We start from the raw sequence: 19,713 nt of genomic DNA on the forward strand, positions 1-19,713 counted from the left end.
ATTCTCGTATACAGGGTGATTTATAAGAGTGTGAAAATTTGGTTAAGAATCTTTTTTACCGCAAATTTACAATTTTTAAAAAATTGAAATTTTTATCAAGTACGACTAATCTGTATTGAAATTAGAAAAAAAAATCGATCGGTTTTTTATTTTTTTTTGTTTTAAGGAAAATACGACGTTTTTTCGAAAAATATGCATTTTTAGTCATACGATGGTCTTAATGGTACAAAAAGCTTTGTACATTCTGCATACCTATGCCAAAAAATTATTGATATAGAGTGTATCTAAAAGCAGATAACTAACAAAAAATTTTTTTGAAAACCCTGTATTCATCGGTCCAAATTTCTGTACAGCTAGTTTAAGATACACGCTATATCAATATATTGTGGGTCTATGCAAAATGTACAATGCCTTTTGTACCATTTAGGACCAAATAGTGTAGACTATAAATGCATATTTTTTCTTAAAACAAAAAATTTAAAAAAAAACACCAAATTGTTTTTTTCTAATTTCAATACAGATTAGTCGTACATAGTACATTTCGATTTTTCAAAAACTGTAAATTTTCGGTAAAAAAGATTCTTGACCAAATTTGTATACTATTATAAAACACCCTGTATACGAGAATTCGCTAAATATATTTTCGAAAACCACATAGCATCTTAATCACAATAGATGCGTCTAAAACCTGGTCCAAACCGCATCTCGAAATCGGAGAGAGAAAAGAGGAGCATTTATTGTTTACAGTCCCGCAATTTTGCGGATCCGCGGGATTGATTGCTTTAATCCCGCGGGTTTGTGGGATCGAGATTTTGGTGCGGGATTGCATTCCCTACTTCCGATACACCACACGGTATAATTATTCGTTGTATCTAAGTTCAAACTTTACGTGGTAAATTTGTTATTATTCTTATAGATACGATGAGATTCATAATTTAGTTGGAAACACTGAAAAAAGATGCATGGCAGATTTGTTTAACAGGGCTGCAACCAGCGCAACGTTATTTTACTTGGTTAAACACTTCACTAGCTTTTTCGGTGATGAACAAGATTCGAAATACGAAGACATTTTCAAGGAGTTAGTATTGTTCCACAGACAGACAGCACCGTGCAACTTTCATGAGGTAAAATTGGCATTCTGCATGATTATACGTTATAAATTAGTATAATTAATTCAGTTGGTGAGATAGATGTTAAAGTCAAATATTAATTTTAATAAGATATTACGTAATAAATGTTGTAAAAATATATTACTCATGAATGGAAAAAGACAGGGGTGCAGTATTCCATCAATGTTTATATGCTTGTGCAACAGAAATAGTAATTATGTAGGTATTACACCTACAAGAATACTAAGGGCTGGCAAAGGTTAGTCTTGGGTCGAGATTTCCATATATAAGAAGAGTACAATGCGTTTATAATATACTGAACAAAGAGAGAACAGTAGAAACATTGCCAAACGTATGAAATAATCTGAGAAACTGTGCACATTACTAAGCGACGTGGAAGGGGATATAGCAGATTCGTCGAGGTCGACCGGTCGATCAAATCAGCACTTAAAATTTTAGGCAAGTGTGTAACTTGATCAACGATTTAATTACGTCTCGTGATACTTTATTTATTTATTAACGAGTCGTGATTTTCCCGATAGCTTGTAAATTTTTTAGTGCAAGTTAGATACACTTGCACTTTTGATAAAAATAAGTGGAAATAAGTGTTCGACAGTGGTCGCGCTATTATAACTCTGAATTCAAAAATCGTGTATAGTCAAAAAATAGTGTATATAACTTCGGTCGACAATTCTATAGATGAAAATAAAACAAAAAGTTCCTATGAACATATGCCCTAAAATGCTTACCGAAAAAATGACAGCCCTCGAAAGGTTAAATAAAAATAATATATTTTGTTTGTGGAGTTACTATACAGGGTGGCGCACCTCATTCGCCTCGGTTGATTATACGAAAACGGAAAGATATAGAAACAAAATATTTTATTGGTAGATGTAGAAAGGCAATGTGCATCATTTAAAATTATTTTGATATGTACAGGGTGTGTCAGAACTAAGATCTATATCAAAGTTATATTTTTTCTTATGGAACACCTGGTATTTTATTTAATTTTTGGATTCTTGGACATAAAATAAAGCATTTATTATAGGAGTTTAATATGTTTAATAGCTTTGGTTTTTGAGATATTTAAAGATATTTAAATATGCAGGCCATAATAAAAAAGTTTGTCAACACCTTGTACATGTCTTTTCAGAATTAATTCTTGTGCTGAGTTTCAAGCCGGAGAAATAAACTTTACTAAAACACTTTATTCATTGCTTCCTAAAATGTATATAGGGGTATCAAAAATTGAGTGAGACAAATAAATTCATTAAGTATTTTATCGTGAGTTTAAATAGGGGACCCACGGAATCCGCAACAATTGGTGTCGGAAGTGCGATTCAAGAGGATTTTAAGAAGAAATTAAGTGGATTGGAAGATTTTTAGACCGGATTAGAGTATTTTTATGGTTGGTACAAGGGAACAAGCGAAGAAAATGGAGGAAGTATGCAAACTATTAGGCGAGTTTCTGGAGAATATGAGAAGGGAGAAAGCAGAAGAACAAGAAAGACTCCGTAAAGAACGAAAAGAAGAGCGAGCCCGATTAGAAAGAGAAAAGGAAGAGGAAAAACTACGATGTCAACAAGAACAGGACCGGCTTGAGAACATTTTCGAAGATTTGAAAGTTCAACGACAACAAGAGAAACAAGAAGAACAGGACCGGCTTGAGAAAATACTGGGTAATTTGGAAATTCGTTTGGAGGAGCGACGTCAAAAAGAAAGACAAGAAGAACAGGACCGTATTCAGAAAATTTTAGAAAATCAAGGAATTAGACAAGAACGGTTGGAGAAAATTGTTGAAGATTTAGAAGTGCGTCGCCAGAAAGAAAAATTTGAAGATCAGGACCGTCTTAAGAAAACTTTGGAAAATCAGGAATTTCGACTACAGAAGAATCTTGAAGACCTGGAAAACGGCAGGAAAATCAACTTCAAGAAACCGTAGAAGATCTTGAGGAACGCTTTCAGCAGAAGATAGAAAAATTGGAGATGGACCTACAGAAGACCAAGGTACAAGTAAAGACACCTGGCGTTCAAGGAACAGCGAACCTTAAGGTCCCGACCTACGATGGACAAACGACATGGACAATGTACCACCGTCAGTTTGAAGCAGCCGCCGCTGCCAACGGATGGACTGACCAGGAGAAAGCAGCGGCACTTGTCATCGCGCTGCGTGGCCCTGCCCTGGAACTGTTGCAAACTATTCCTGCAACCCAACAGCAGGAATACCAAACTTTGGTCGCTGCACTGGACAGAAGATATGGCGACCAACATCGACGCCAACTTTACCAGGCCCAGATCAAGACACGCCTGCAGAGGTCCAGAGAGAGTCTGCAGGAATTTGAAGCAGACTTACGTCGGCTGGTACACCTAGCGTATCCTGAAGCACCGGAAGGATTTAGGGAGGAACTCGCTGCTCAGTGCTTTATCAGGCGCAGAGGGCGCTGCAAATATCCTGATTTTCTACCAGCAGCGAAGCACTGGTCAGGGCGCTGGAAATCGAAGCTGCTTTTAGCGCCATCCCTAGACCGAAGATAAGATCGGTAACGGTAGAGGAACAGCCCGAGAGTACCCACAGAAGTTTGGAGGAGATGTGTAGAAAATTCGACAAACTATGTGAGCTACTAATAAACAAGTAAGTCAACAACACCCAGACAGAGAACCAAAGAAGATTCCAGGACATGAGGTGCTATGGATGCGGCAGGAATGGCCACATCAAACGGTATTGTCGCATCCAAATGCGATTCCATTCACCATCCAGAGAACATCGGCACATCGGAAGATCCCAGGACATAAGTTGCTATAGATGTGGCAGGAATGGCCACATCAAACGGGATTGCCGCGTCCAAATGCGATTCCGTTTACCATCGAGAGAACATAGGCACCCGGAAATCAACACTAATGAGCGAGTATTGGCTGAAGAAAACAGAGCCCCTAGGATGTTTTCCGTTAGGAGTCTAGGAAAAACCGCTGACAGTTTGGTGATCAACGGGAAGGTCAATGGTAGAAGAAATCGAATGACTGTGGACACAGGCGCTATGGTATCGTTGGTGCAGACTAACTCAGTGCGAGGATTGAAGATGATGCCTCTTAGAAGAAGAGTGTATTTACGTACAGTTACGGGGGAAATGGCCGTTGTACGGGGAGAGGCTTTCATGGAATTGGAGTTAGGGAATTTGAAGTTTCGGCATAGCGTTTTAGTGGCGGACATTGAAGATGATTTTATCATGGGTATGGATGTGATCAGTCAACATGGTTTTTCGTTTGATCACCATAGAAACATCCTGAAAATCGGAAATGAGGAATTTTCTGTATCTAAAGAGAAGAGACCAGGAAATATGGAAGAAATATTATCGAAAATTGTGATGATACCTGGTGATACCAAGAAGACTGTGTTCGGGAAACTAGAGAAAACCGTTGGGTGCCGTGTAGGACGGGTACAAATTATCGACAACGACCTAGATCGACGACGAGCTACCTTGGACAAGAAAATGAAACATCGCGAAAGCACTATCAGAATAAGGAGTTTTAAGCTTGGAGCTGATGAACAGTGGACGACGACACAATTGAGGAAAGATCAAATGGAAGATCCAGACATCGGAGCAATACTACGGCTCAAGGAAGGTAACGGCGAGAGACCACCGTGGCAGGATATTGCGGACAGAGGGCTCGTTTTCAAAGCTCTCTGGGCTCAGTGGAATTCACTGGTTATTGAGAATGGATTGTTAAAGCGCACATGGGAAAGTGCGGATGGCAGCACAGTAACAACTCAGTTACTGGTACCAAGGAAGAAAGTTACCCAGGTATTGGAAGAAATTCACGGTGGTAAAACTGGAGCCCATCTTGGGGTAAACAAGACCTTGAGCAAGCTGAGAGATCGCTTTTACTGGGTGGATTATTGCGAAGATGTCAAGAAATGGTGTCGACAATGTAAAATTTGTGCAGCCAGCCAAGGACCAAGCACTCGATCTAGGGGAAAAATGAAACAATATAACGTTGGACTGCCATTCGAAAGAATCGCTGTTGACATTGCAGGCCCATTCCCTGAAACGCACAAGGGCAACAAGTACGTTTTAGTGGCGATGGATTATTTCAGTAAATGGCCAGAAGTTTTTGCCATTCCAAACCAAGAAGCATCGACTGTAGCTGAAGTATTAGTCATAATGTCTTCAGTAGATTTGGAATTCCTTTAGAGCTTCACACTGACCAAGGAAGGAACTTCGAGTCAAGACTGTTCCAGAAGATGTGTGATCTGCTTGGTATTCACAAGACTAGGACAACAGCTTTACATCCGCAGTCTGATGGGATGGTCGAGAGATTCAATAAGACCATTGAAGAACATCTCTCGAAAATGGTGGATGAACATCAAAGAGATTGGGATCAGCATATACCACTATTCCTAATGGCATATAGAAGTGCAGTTCACAACACCACCGGACTTTCACCATCGAAGATTTTATTTGGTCGAGAATTACGGTTGCCTTGTGACTTGGTGTTCGGATCACCAGACGACAGCACCACGAACGTAGAGGACTACGCGGATGAACTGAAGGAAAGGTTATTGGGAATTCATAAGGCCGTGAGAAGTAAGATTACGCTAGCCAGTGACCGGATGAAAGCTCGTTACGACCTCAGAGCTAATTCTACGGGATTTCAACAGGACGATATGGTATGGTTATATAACCCACAGCGCAAGAAAGGGAGGTCCCCAAAGTTAACTCCAGCATGGGAAGGTCCTTATACAGTCATCAAGAGGATAAATGATGTTGTGTACCGGATTCAACGCAGCCCTAGAAGTAAGATGAAAGTAGTTCATCTGGATCGATTGAGAGATACCAGACAGGAAACCTTGATCGGGACGATCAAATTTGAGAAGGGGGCAATGTCAAGGTGTATTACTGGTTGCATAACTGCATACTGCTAAATAATCGCAACGTGCATTGAGGAACCTGGCGCATTCGCCAGAAAGTAAAAGAAAATTATAGAATTCTTTAGAAAATTCCAGAAACCATCGCCAGGGGGTATATAAGGCCCGCGCTTTGACAGTTGGACAAGTCTGAAGATAGTTTGAAGTCTGAAGTTTGATAATACCGCGAAATACCGTTAGAGTAATAGTAGTTGCATAAATTGTGTTGTAAATAGTATAAGTTGTGTGTACAGAGTGAGACAAATAAATTCGTTAAGTATTTTGTCGTGAGTTTAAATAGTGGACCCACGGAATCCGTAACAATACTTAAATATTATGACCAAACCCCGATTTCAATATTATTTTAATGCGATCGACATGACGGCGTGAACTATATATTGAAAATTTCTGATTTCTGCCGTAAAGTGCGCTGCGGTCGGAATTTGTTGAAATCAACTGAAATGCACCAAGCCTATATATTAGGACATATCATAGTATAATGTCAAAAATTAATTATGAAATTCCATAAGAAAACGCTAAAACGGTTGAGTGCAGAAAATTAACTGTTTTAAACGTAATTCCTGGTTCATTTTGATCTTGTTGAGGCTTTTACAGTTGAAAGCTGAACAAATCATCGTTGTAATAAAGTTTATACATAGTTCACTTCATACAACAAGTCCTTGTATTCTTTAGTAATACTAAAATGATTGATTTATCTTTTTTGTACCCTTAAAAGTTACTCATTTCAGATTACTGAACGTATAGGATCAGGAGAACCTTACTCTATAGGAACAGGAGCTTATTCTTTCCTCAGTTTGTTTAACCATTCTTGCTGCCCTAATGTTGTTCGGTACTCGTATGGATCAACAGCAATCCTTATAGCTGAAGAATTAATTAAAAAAGGTCAACAGTGCTATGATAATTATGGGTAAGAAATGTAAATTTATAAAAAAATAGATCAAATAATTTAAGAATTATTATTAATGTAACATATAACACTGAGAACAAATTCAAATAATATTAATATCAATGTATCCTGAATTTGATTTTTTTAGATACCATTATGCTCTTATGCCCAAATTAGAAAGGCAAGCTAAACTAAAGAAACAATACTTTTTTAATTGTACTTGTGAGGCTTGCGAGAAAGACTACCCTCTCTATCACAACTTACCTATAATATTAACATTAGGACAGATTTCCTTGGAAGACATCCGGTTCATACAAGATGGAAATTTGGAAGAAGCCAAGAGAATATATAAGGAAGTTGCAGTTAAAATCAGAAGTGTTTATCAACTCAAACCTAATAAAAACTTAGCAGATCTCCAAGAAGCTTTAAAAGCATGTTATTTTTTGTTTGAAACTATCAAAACTCCATTTTAGTTTATTTTAGTATTATGTTGTTTCTCATAGTGTTATCGGTTATTTGCTTATGCAATTTTACTTTTTCTTTATATTTTTACCTCCAAAAAGTCTTAAAAGAACACTATGAAAATTCCATTTTGGTTTATTTTTATATTATGTTGTTCCTAATAGTGATTTCGTTTATTTGTTTAGGCAAAGTTGTGCCTTTTGTTGATATTTTTATCTTCCAGAAGCTTTAAAAGCATGTTATGTTTTTTGTTTGAAAATATCAAAACTTCATTTTAGTTTATTTTAGTATTATGTTGTTCCTCATATTGTTATCGTTTATTTGTTTATGCAATTTTGTCTTTTCTTTATATTTTTACCTCCCAAAAGTTTTAAAAGCAAACTGAAATTTCCATTTTAGTTTATTTTTGTATTATGTTGTTCCTAATAGTGATTTCGTTTATTTATTTAGGCAAAGTTGGGTCTTTTATTGATTTAGATTTATAAGCATGCTATTTCTTGTTTGAAACTCCCATAAGCCCATATCGTTTTATTTTAGTATTATATTGTTTCTAATAGTGTTTTTATTCATTTGTTTAGGCGATTATTCCGTTTATTTATATTTTTATTTTATTTTCTTTAATATTTATTTTGAATAAATATGTTCCTAAAATTTCTGAAGCAGCTTTTTTTATCCATCATTATTGTATATAAAGCAGGGATGAATCGATTTTTTACAACTTTCAAATATTAAATTTATAAAGTTGTGGGACTGTATAAGCCACTATAGTTTTCAGCTTATGAATCTTGGGTAGTACACAAAAATACCTACATAATCATGTATAAATTATAAACAAAATTTTTGTTTAAAACTCTCAAAACTCCACTTTAGTATACAGGGTGGTCCGAATTGTATTCCGGAAACTTCGGCAGCATATTCTGCATATAAAAATAGGTAAAAAAGTTCGTAAAAATGTATGTTCTAAAATGCTTGATGTCAATATGAGTTCCACTGGTAGAGGGCGCCACCTACAACTGTTTTGAAGCGTAATAACTTTTTTTCCGTACCTGTATAAAACTACCAAGGGAAAAAATATAAATCTCTGTGATTTTTTACGTAAAAAATATCTCTTTGTAAAAATCGCTACAAGCAACCGTTCTCAAGATATTAGAATGAAAATGGTCAATACATGCCATTAATAAGGAAAAAAATTAATTAATTAACGTTGTTAATTAACACGTTGAGGAGATAGTTATTTCACTGAAATAATAAAATTTGGGCAATTTTTATTTTTTTAAATTAATCATATTTTTTCTGCAAAAAAAACGATCCAGGGTGGTCCGAATTGTACTCCGGAAACTTCGCAGCGTATTCTGCAGATAAAAATAGGTAAAAAAAGTTCGTATAAATGTATGTCCTAAAATGCTTAGTTTCGGAGATACAGGGTGTAGAAGTTCTATTTTTATTTCGATTTTTTCCAACTAATTTCTGAAATAAGGGAGGGGGGGTTGTGACATGAAAAATTTGATTTTGATTCAATATGATTCCTACTAGTAGAGGGCTCCTACATATTTTTTAACTGGTTTGAGGAGTAATAAATTTTCGTCCGTACCCGTATAAAACTACTGAGTAAAAAAATGTACATTTACGACGTTTTTTACGTGAAAAAAGGTCTCTTGGTAAAAATTGCTACGAGTAATGGTTTTCGAGATATTAATGAATCGAAATTATCAATACCTGTCATCATTGACATAAATTAAACATGTTGACTAAATAGTTTTTAGACTGAAATAATAAATTTGAAATGTTTCGTTATGATTAATTTAAAAAATAAAAAAAATCCCAAATTTATTATTTCAGTGAATTAACTATCTACTCAACGTGTTTATTTTTCGTCAATAATAACATGTATTGACTATTTCCATTCTAAATATCTTAAGAACGGTTGCTCGTAGCGATTTTTACAAAGAGATATTTTTTACGTAAAAAGTCACAAAGATGTATATTTTTTCGCTCGGTAGTCTTATACAGGTACGGACAAAAAGTTATTAGGCTTCAAAACAGTTAAAGTGGGTGCGCCCTCTACTAGTAGGAGCCATATTGACATCAAAATCAAATTTCTCATGTTAAAAAACTCCCAGACACCAATTTTCATCGAAATATTGACGTTGCTTCAGAAATTATTTAAATGAAATCGGAATAAAAATGAAATTTTTACACCCTGTATCACTAAAACTAAGCATTTTAGGATATACATTTATACGAACTTTTTTAATTAATTATTTTTATCTGCAGAATATGCTGCCGAAGTTTCCGGAATACAGTTCGGACCACCCTGTATATTTGTATTACGTTGTTCCTAATAGTTTTTCCTTTATTTGTTTATGAAATTATGTTTTTCCTTTATATTTTTATCTCTTAGAATTGGATGAATTCAAATTATTTTTTTATAAAATGTAAAATCATATACAGGGTGGCGCACCCCATTCGCTTCTGTTGATTATATGAAAACGGAAAGACGTAGAAACAATTTTTTTTGTGGCTATATGTAGTGAGGCAATGTGCATAATTTAAAATTATTTTGAAATGTACAGGGTGGGTCAAATTCGACGCTTTTAAATGGAAACACCCTTTTCTATAGGAGATAGACCAAAACTAATATTGGTGTCTGGAGCTCAATTTTTGTCAAAAACATGATGGTGAAAACCGCATATCGATATCTGTTATCGTTTCGGAGTTACGGGGCGTTTTTCAAAAATATGAATTTTTAACAAATCGCTGTAACTTTTTTGCTATGGAAAATTTTGTATTTTTATGAAAACATTTCCAAAGCACCTTTTTACGTAGAATTTAATGGTTTAAGTATATTTTTTTAAAATAAATAATTTAAGAATTATCCACAGAAAATTTGATTTTTTATATGGGACACTCTGTATATTTTTAATTTATTGAAAAGAATTTAAAATTACCTTTCCAAAAATATAACACACTTGATATTTTGCTCGATTCCTCTTCGAGATATAGAGTATATAAAAATTCGCCCGCTTTAAATAAGTAGGCTTTGAACGACACCGGTTGTAATGCAAAAAAATTCTAGCTGTGAGCATCAGTTAAAACGAAAATAATATTTGCTATGAGAGATGCAGAATTTTATAACAATTTAAAGTATATTTAACCAACATCTACACATTTAAACTATATCTAATAAAATAAAAATAAATAGCAAACCAAGACATGAGATTTTGCTACAGGTGTTCGACATATCGACCGTCTTCTGTTATGGACAGACGGGACAGTTTTTGAACATTTCTCGCGGAATTCATTAACTCAGTGGGGGTGAAAGATATCGTCTCATAACTGCTAAGTATTTTTAATTCTCGTCTAGATTATACGCAAGAATAAGGAACCTTTATTCTTCCGCAAATTTATCCATAGGATTAGATCCATGGGCACTAAGTCAGGCGGCCTCGACGGCCAACGGCTGGGATCTTGATTAGCTATTCAATTATTCTTGAAATTGGCTGCAAAAATTTGCTGATAACTTCATCGTTCAGAGGCGGTGCGTCTTCTTGCTGGAAAAATATGTTTTCGAGTTCCATTAAGGGCATATCAAGAAGGGGGCCTACTAGTTAAAAGAGGCGAACTTTTAAAAATTCTGTATTTCGAAGGGGATTATAACAAAATATCAAGTGTGCTATATTTTTGGAAAGTAAATTTTAAATTCTTTTTTAAGTTAATTAAAAATATAGAGGGTGTCCCAAATAAAAAATAATTTCTTCTGTTGATAACTCTTAATTTATTAATTTTAAAAAAATTATACTTAAAGCATTAAATTCTACGTAAAAAGGTGCTTTGGAAATGTTTTCATAGAAATACAAAATTTTCCATAGCAAAAAAGTTACAGCGATTTGTTAAAAATGCACATTTTTGAGAAACACCCCGTAACTCCGAAACGGTAACAAATATTGATGTGCGGTTTTCACCATCATGTTTTTGATGAAAATTGAGCTCCAGACACCGATATTAGTTTTCGTCTATCTTCTATAGAAAAGGGTGTTTCCATTTAAAAGCGTCGAATTTGACCCACCCTGTACAGGGTGTGGCGGAACTTAGATCCATACCAAAGTTATATTTTTTCTTATGGAACACCCGGTATGTTATTTCATTTTTGGATTCTTGGCAGAAAATAAGGCATTTATTATCTGAGTTTAATATGTTTAAATGATTTGGTGTTTGAGATATTTAAATATGCATGCTATAACAAAAAAATATCGCTATAAATTGACGCCAATCAAACGATTTTTGCTGCAAAAAAATGCAAGATTGAATTGACAAGGAAGGAAGTATACGTAACATTTCTGATACATTTTCGGTTCCAAAACGCAACGTTTCTGATATAAAAAAAAACAAAATATCATTATTTTGTGGTGAAATTATACCAAAGATCAGGTACAAAATAAAAAAAAAATACGGATAAAAAAATATTTGTCCCTGGTTTGACTGAAGAGTAAGCCAGAGACAAACTGAAGAGAATAAACTTATTAAAAAACGTAGTATCTATTGGAAACAAAAGTTACATATGACGATTACCTGAAACAGATGATGGCAATGTTGTGCTGAGAATAATTATTAATAATTAATATCGCTATGGTCAAAAAATGTGAAAATAAAAAAAAAATTATCAATAAAGCATAAAAACGGCAACTAAACCAAACCAAACACAAAAAAAATAACCAAAGCAAACCAAACAAACTAAACCAACAACAACCAAACACAATAAAAACAACTAAATCAAACACAACAACCAAACACAATAAAATCAACTAAATCAAACCAAACCAACTAAACCCAAACCGAAAGTATGTAAAAAAGTTGAGAGTACTATGGAAAACTTCGAATTATTGATGATTTTCCATTACACCGCTCTTATGATAAATTTCCGCGGACAAAGTTAGATAGAAAAATTATAGCAAATTCTAAACCCGAAAAAATCAATGAAAATTATTGTGATAAAAATATATTTTCGAATAAAAATTAGTTCACATCGTTATATTAAGTGTTTTTACGTTATTCTATAATTAAAAAACTATTAAAAACGCCGCAAAGTTTTAAATTTTAGTTAATAATAGAAAAATTAAAAATTCGAGTTTTCTCAAAAACAAAGAATTTCCGCGGCAAAAATCAAATTATGTAGTGTTAGTTTTCTTGTATAGAATCATCCTATAAACCGATATTCTATGTAACTGATTTCGGCTAAACGAAACTTGAGCCATTCGCTTACCTCCGAGAGAATCTCGGAGAGAGTGCAATGTTGCCACCTCCTACCATACCCACATTCTGCATGTTTTAATGTGTGGTCTGGATTTTAAGATGTAAGACACAGAATAATATAAATGACCGGTTGACAGACAGGGAGACAAAATCCAAAGCGGCAAACCGGTTTGTTGCCGGTTTTTACGTTTGTAAAAAAATTGTGTAGAAAAGAAAAAAACTATTTTAAAAACTTTCGTGTATACTACTGAAATGAAGTTAATGAATAATATTATATCTAGGCTAAATATAATCTATTACATCTGTCGTAAAATGAGTAACTAATTGTGAAAAATAATGTTCCAACTAGTGATGGGAAAAACCGATTAATTTCAATAATCGAGTACTCGAGTTTCAAGCGATTGCAATAACCGAACTATCGCTCGTATTTAAACATACGGTTTTTCGTCCTTCGCTTGTTGTAAGTACTCGTTAATGCCAAGCACTGCTGTTCTTTAAAAGATCAGCCGGGGGGCGGACTTTTGTTTACTTCATCAGCTGTACATACTTAGATATTGGGTTAGATTCAGTTTCATATTTTGTCGGTTGATTTTTGGTTTTAACTCTTTGATTTTTGGTATTATTTATTATTGTAGTGCAAAAAACTAATTATTTTGGTGTTTAAGTGACATAAACTACTACCAGATATATGGTCACTCTCGGTTTCGCATAAAAAAATAGAAAAATTACACGTTGTTTAAGTGATTTAACCTAAAAGTGCCCACACATTTTTTACTTATCGTGGTTTTTGTGTGTGTTTTTTAAGACTCTAACAATTCATCAATAAAGCTTAAGTGGAGTGTTTTTGGTGCTATGCCTCATCTTTGTTGTGTTCCTGGTGGAAAGGATAGTTATACTAGGCAGCCTAAAGTGTCCGGAAGAGCAAGAAAAGTGGGTACGAGTTATAAATCAAGAGAATTCTATTGAAAATATCTTTAATAAATTTAAAAATAATATTCTCCCATGATGGTATTAATGAAAACTGGACAATTATGTTTATTTTATTCATATTGTGGAATCTCCACTCCAAGTGTTGTTGGTTCAGCTTCGATAGATTCAAACACGTAAGTAGGTATTATGATCTAGGGAAAAATAAAGAATGTGTGTATTAAAGATCATGAAAAAGATTATTATTTTGAGTTCAAATTTTAAAAAAGATTTTTGTAAAGACAAGACTGATACAGTTTAAAAGAAGAATGTGTTTTTGTTTGATAATATATAATGTATGTCAAGCATAACATATATTTGTTCAGTAATTTTTAATGAATAGTGTTGATTATTTATAATACCAAATTAATATCAAATATTTAAGCGATGGCTGAATACAATATGAATAAAATAACAATAAAATTGGTATATTTGCATAATACAAAATTAAGTTTTAAGAATAAAGGTGTTACTAAAAATACTAAGAAATTCATATTTCTTTGTTTTAATTGGTCTAATGTTATTTACATTTTACGTAAGAATTATACCGTATCATCGAAAAAAATCGGCGTTTAACCCCAAAGAAAATTCAGGTCCAAGCATTAAATCTTGACCGCCCTGTATACCAGGTTCAAAAATATATCAAAACACACAGCTGACACATCTCCGTTATATGAAAGTGTCCAAATTCCATAGACCCAAATAATAATAAATAGAAATATCAAAAAAAAGAAAGAGAATAAAAACTTCAGTCTTAAATCGTACCAAGAAAACAACAACTGTTTCCTCCTCTGTATCATGCCAAAAAAAAAAATTAAACTAAAAAATTAATTTAAGAAAGTTAATCAGGAAAATTGTCAGACTCCCGTGAAATACATTACGAGTAAAAAATAAAACAGACTGTCAAACTAAAAACAATAAAGTGTCAAATTAAAGGTTGTTTTATTTTCTCGAGGCCCCACGTTGGGCGCCAAATAAGGTGTAGCGTTTTTTAAACAACTACCACTGCGAACGGCAGCTTTTCATCGGAGAGCAGTCGTGGATAAGGTATTTTACTAGAGAGAAAATTAATCAATAGTAATAAACAAAAGATATATAGATATTGGGCGCCAGGCATGTACAGAGAAAGAAAACACAGTTGTATAATACTTAAAACTAATGACTATATTTATTCGTGATGAATTCTGATGGTAAATAGCATTGTACAATTAATATAATTATTATAGTGTTTACTTGTTGAGTAAAACTATATATGTAAATAATATTAAATACGTTCTATGAAAAGACTATAAAGAAAATACAATGCGTGTAACGTTATAGAAAATATAGGAAAAGTAGCATTACTTTATTTAAATTGTTAAATTTATACGGTGTTAAATCAGATGTGTTGCAACCTGTAGATTCTAGAATCTATCTCGTTATTCATCTGTTAGTATAGCGTAATAATAATGTCTATAGAAAGTAATACTATTACAATGCGTGATATTATGAAATCTAAAATCTAAATCACACTTTTACTACTGCATCGACATAAATATCCTTAATAATCTAACCACTAAATATAGTCTGTACGCTATTGTTTAAAATGTACGTTACTGTTTAAGACTGAAAACATTTTAGATGTTAAATGCAAAACTAGAACTTAAATATACACTTAGCTGTTCTTTTATGTAACCCTGCTTCAAACAGTAGCAGCGCGAGGAGGTCTAGCATCTCTGTACTGTCTGTCGGCGATCCAGGCTTAGAAATGGGGGTGAAGCAGCACGGGGCTCAAGCCACATCCACGCTGGGGCACTCTATGTGTAAGACAAATCAATCCTACTGGGGACACTTGTCCATGGGACATCCGTCCATAAGATAGTGGCACAAGAGAACACTACTAGGACCTTGAAAAATAGTCCATACCTTGGACACTTGTCCGTAAGACAATGTCCGTCCGTAAGACCCTAAGAACACGAAACTCTTGTTTAAAATCAAACACCGTCTAATAAACAAAATGAACCTACCTCGAAATACTTCCGAGGGCTCAATAAATAATAAACAATCTGTCCTTTCTTCCAAATGACATTCTGGAGGACAAAAGCAAAGGGACGCCAACGTGCCAGCCAAATACAAATACAAGTTGGGACATCCGTAACTCTACCCTAAAAATATTCAATAATAATATCGAATCTATAAAAGGCAATAACTCATCTTTACCTGTAGCCTCGAAATAGCAGCTGATTCAAATTATACAGCAAGACTTAAATAATCACCATTTCCAAAAGCTGGGATACAACAGAGCGTCAAAACAAAGTGAGGTTAAGCACGGAAAGTTGACAGAAGCGATGTTGACAGCGCGCGCCTTCAGGGTGCAGCCACACTATCCTAAAAACGGCGTATCGGCGTAACGGCGTAACGACCTTGAATCGATTTCCAGTAATTCTATTGGCTAAAATGTTTGACAGATGAATTTGACAGATAAAATTTCTGACAGATGAATGTTTCAGCCAATAGAATTACTGGAAATCCATTCAAGGTCATTACGCCCGTTACGCCGATACGCCGTTTTTAGGATAGTGTGCCTGCACCCTCACAGAATAGTAACAGGGTTGTGTCGAACGATCACAGGGTTGGCGACCAGGGAACGTAAAAATTACGCGTCAAATAATCTATCCGGCCTGAACGAGAGGGAATCCGGTGATGATAGGCCAGACATCATATATTATATATAAAAAAAACATGTAACGAACTAAAAACGTTACAGACCGAATACCATATTAAAGATACAAAAATTTAAACTGTATGAGTTATTATTTGGCCATCGTTTGTTATATTCAATTGCAATTTAATATGTGTTTGGCTTTCACTATGATCCCACTCGGCTTGTCTCGTGGCAGGTTTGTGTAAAAAATGGATAGAAAATGTCTCGCTCTTGTCTCGCTCTTGTCTCGCTCTCGTCTCGCGCTCGGCTTGTCAGGTCTGGACGCACCATAGACTGCCGGAGTGCTGACGTCACGAATGTCAAATTGCTTTCCAAACAAGGTTTAGTTCTTTTATATTTGTATATATTTGTATATTGAGCTCTTCCAAAGTCAACGTCACAAGTTAATATAAAATGTAAAAAAAAACAGGTGATTGCCGACAACCGCCGACTTGTGTCTGGTATTTTCAATACGCCTATGATGGTTGCGCATGTTGCTAAAATTGAACTAATTAGACAGTTATATTGAAGTAATGTCAAACATATCACAGATCACAGCCATCTAGATTTTATCAAATAATAAAGATCTACTCACACACTAAATCATAAAAATGAAAACATCTAGGAAAATATTTCTTTGAGGGGTTGGCAACCCTAACGATATTTTGAAGAGACACGAATTCTCCATTGAATATCGGAATAATATACTGGGTGTTCCATTTAAACTAAAGGAGTAACTTGCTTTTAGAGGTGACCAATGTTTAACATTAATTTTGTCTCACCCTGTATAACTTCTTTGGTCAGGTTTTAGTTTGATTTAAAGCACAATAGTTATTTTAACTACATATTAGACTATACCGGGCAAACTCCAATTTAGGTAGCTTTTATTCAAATTTTAAAATTGTTCTTCATTTTTAGAAAATATTAAAGTCAAAAACCTTACATTTCAGTCATAGACTTTCCTAATAAAACTCACCTTTATTTTTCTCCTAGAACCCAAAAATCTATTAATATATAGGGTGTTACATTATTAATTAACTGTAATATATCACATTAAATTATTAAGAATATAATAGTTAAGCATAGGCAATTTTTATTACTTGCTTCTTCATGGATTTAAATTTAAACAATACTATTTAAGGCAAGCGCAATAACGTTAGCTGTTTTGCACGCAGCTGGAAGTCGCTCTCTTCCATGTCCAACCATCAAAGTGTTAACGGTATTTTCCGTATCGATCTGATTCATCAATCTAACATTTATTAGTAAAATAAAATAAGTTTAAATAAATTCGTGTTTCCTTTCTCAACCATATCAAAAGACATTACATTAACCTATACAGGGTGTCCCAGAAATAAGTGCAAATATTTTAACTGGTAGTATAGTTCAACCCCAGAAACACGCCTATAGGCCGCCTCAGACACGCATGCTTTTCGTCCGTTTTGCTTGCACAGTCTTAAGTTGCTATGCAAGACGGTGTGTGTGAAGCATCAAGTCGTCCGTTTTGTTTATCGTGTACCGTCAATTGACTGGCTTGAACGCAATCAGCCGCGGGTTGATTTTTCGTTCGCGTTCCAACTTGCTTGCGAAGAAAACGTTGAGTCTGATTGGTCTTCAGTCTTGCATTACGTCTTATTTAAAAAAAAAAATTAGAGGAAGTATTTGCATACCCAGAATATGCCCATTAAGGATTATATATCTCAAATTTCCTTTAATGGTAGGCAATTATTCAATGCAAATTAACTTTTTAAGTGAAATATTAAATAGTTTACAATATGGTATATCACTAAAAATATATTACTTTTAGGTACAATTAGGGCCCGATACATTTCAAAAAGTAGAATATTATTTTATATTAAATGAGGTATTGTACCAACAATCAATTTATATTAATACCGGAGATTAAAAAATAACAGAATAAATAGTTCTTTTTTTTATACTACAAAAATAAACTATAGAATACAACAGTATTTAAAAAATTAAATAAAAAAGTTATGCCCCGGCCGAGAATTGAACTCCGCTCTTTCGCTTCCTAGACTCTTTACGCACTGCTCCACAGTAGCTTGCTTAGCGATAGTTCAATGACGGTATATAAACAAAAAAACAGGTTTATAACAATATCTTAACGATTTGAACTGGCGCGCGGAGCGTGCTGACCAATAGCGCCTGTTATCACCTGTGACGTAGCGACCAACCTGCGCAATATCATACCTTGTATTCTTTGTACCATGCCTAAATACCTAAAGTACTAAGTTAAGACTGAGTGTAAGACGGAGTGTATGAAGGATTGCCAGCGTTCAGGGTTGCATTGCAACTTATGACTGTGCAAGCAAAACGGACGAAAAGCATGCGTGTCTGAGGCGGCCATATGAGTTTTTTTTTGCGAAAAAAAAATGTTGAAAATTTAAAATTTTTCTTGGCATTTTCCGGGAAATTTGAAAAAACTTTTTAGTGCCACTTGTTTATTCACCTGAGATTTCCCTACGGTGTATCTAAACCTTGCAGTGTTGCAACCTCCTATGTTATCCACATTCTACATAGTTCGGCGGAACATAGTTCTACATTTATAAATTCATAGACAAATTTCTACTCAAAAAATTAGGAATGTTAAATTTAATCTTTTATCAGTGCTCATTATTAATAATTATAGAAAAAAAAAACACATTAATTATTTTTAGTACTTACCCTTTCAATGAAAACTTAACAAAAACCACCGAAAATTAACTAAAACATTACGTTTATGACGTTTACGAAAATCTTTGTTATGCTGCAAAATAACTTTATTTTGGAATAAATTTAATAAAATGATTCATATTATTCACAAGCAGGTCACAAAAAGAAATTCCTAAAATGTTTATCGTAATTTAGAATTTAATTCAAGAAATTTTGAAAACATTTAGAAAACAACGAATAATCCATTCATTTTTGTTTTGTTTGTTTTCTTTCATGTTTCTCTGTTTTATTTGAACCACTGTTTTACAAAACACCTTGAAAAGCGCACATTACTTTGAATACCTTTCTGAATGAATAAATGTTGAGAATTATTGTCTCTTATCGCCACTTTACGAACTACTTTCAATCTAAGAAAATACATGTTTCACTCAACAATTATTGACAACGTATTTTGTTTTTTCGCTATTTTTTCGATGTATTTCGACAATTCCATCGACAGCCTAACCGTCAGCCAAGAACTGCTGCGTGTGAACTGGTCCTTTGAGTCGCCGGTCGCCGCGCCGCGCCGTCGTGGCGGGCTTGCGTCAGACAACGATGTTAAGCAACGTTGCCGTAGTTCAAATTCAAGACATTCGAAGCAATCAAATTCGTATTAAATTTTAAAAATAAAACAGAGAAACATGAAAGGAAATAAACGAAACAAAAATGAATTGATTATTCGTCGGGCTGTTTTCGATGTATTGAATTCTGAATTACGATAAAC

General features: G+C 34.2%; 1 protein-coding gene across 5 annotated transcripts in view; it reads left to right on the forward strand.

The window, feature by feature from the left end:
* Nucleotides 1-8,034, forward strand: part of LOC115878569 (SET and MYND domain-containing protein 4) — a 34,727-nt gene extending 26,693 nt beyond the window's left edge. For all 5 annotated transcript variants that reach the window (XM_030895095.1, XM_030895097.1, XM_030895096.1 and 2 more), the window contains 3 exons: nucleotides 917-1,124; nucleotides 6,762-6,940; nucleotides 7,068-8,034. In XM_030895095.1, coding sequence (XP_030750955.1) covers nucleotides 917-1,124; nucleotides 6,762-6,940; nucleotides 7,068-7,392 — 712 coding nt within the window. In that variant the 3' untranslated portion in view covers nucleotides 7,393-8,034. The remainder of the gene's footprint in view (nucleotides 1-916; nucleotides 1,125-6,761; nucleotides 6,941-7,067) is intronic.
* Nucleotides 8,035-19,713: the final 11,679 nt, after the last annotated feature.

The sequence above is a fragment of the Sitophilus oryzae genome, unplaced genomic scaffold (assembly GCF_002938485.1).
Source record: "Sitophilus oryzae breed Bouriz unplaced genomic scaffold, Soryzae_2.0 scaffold_1518_pilon_pilon, whole genome shotgun sequence".
Classification (NCBI taxonomy): domain Eukaryota; kingdom Metazoa; phylum Arthropoda; class Insecta; order Coleoptera; family Curculionidae; genus Sitophilus; species Sitophilus oryzae.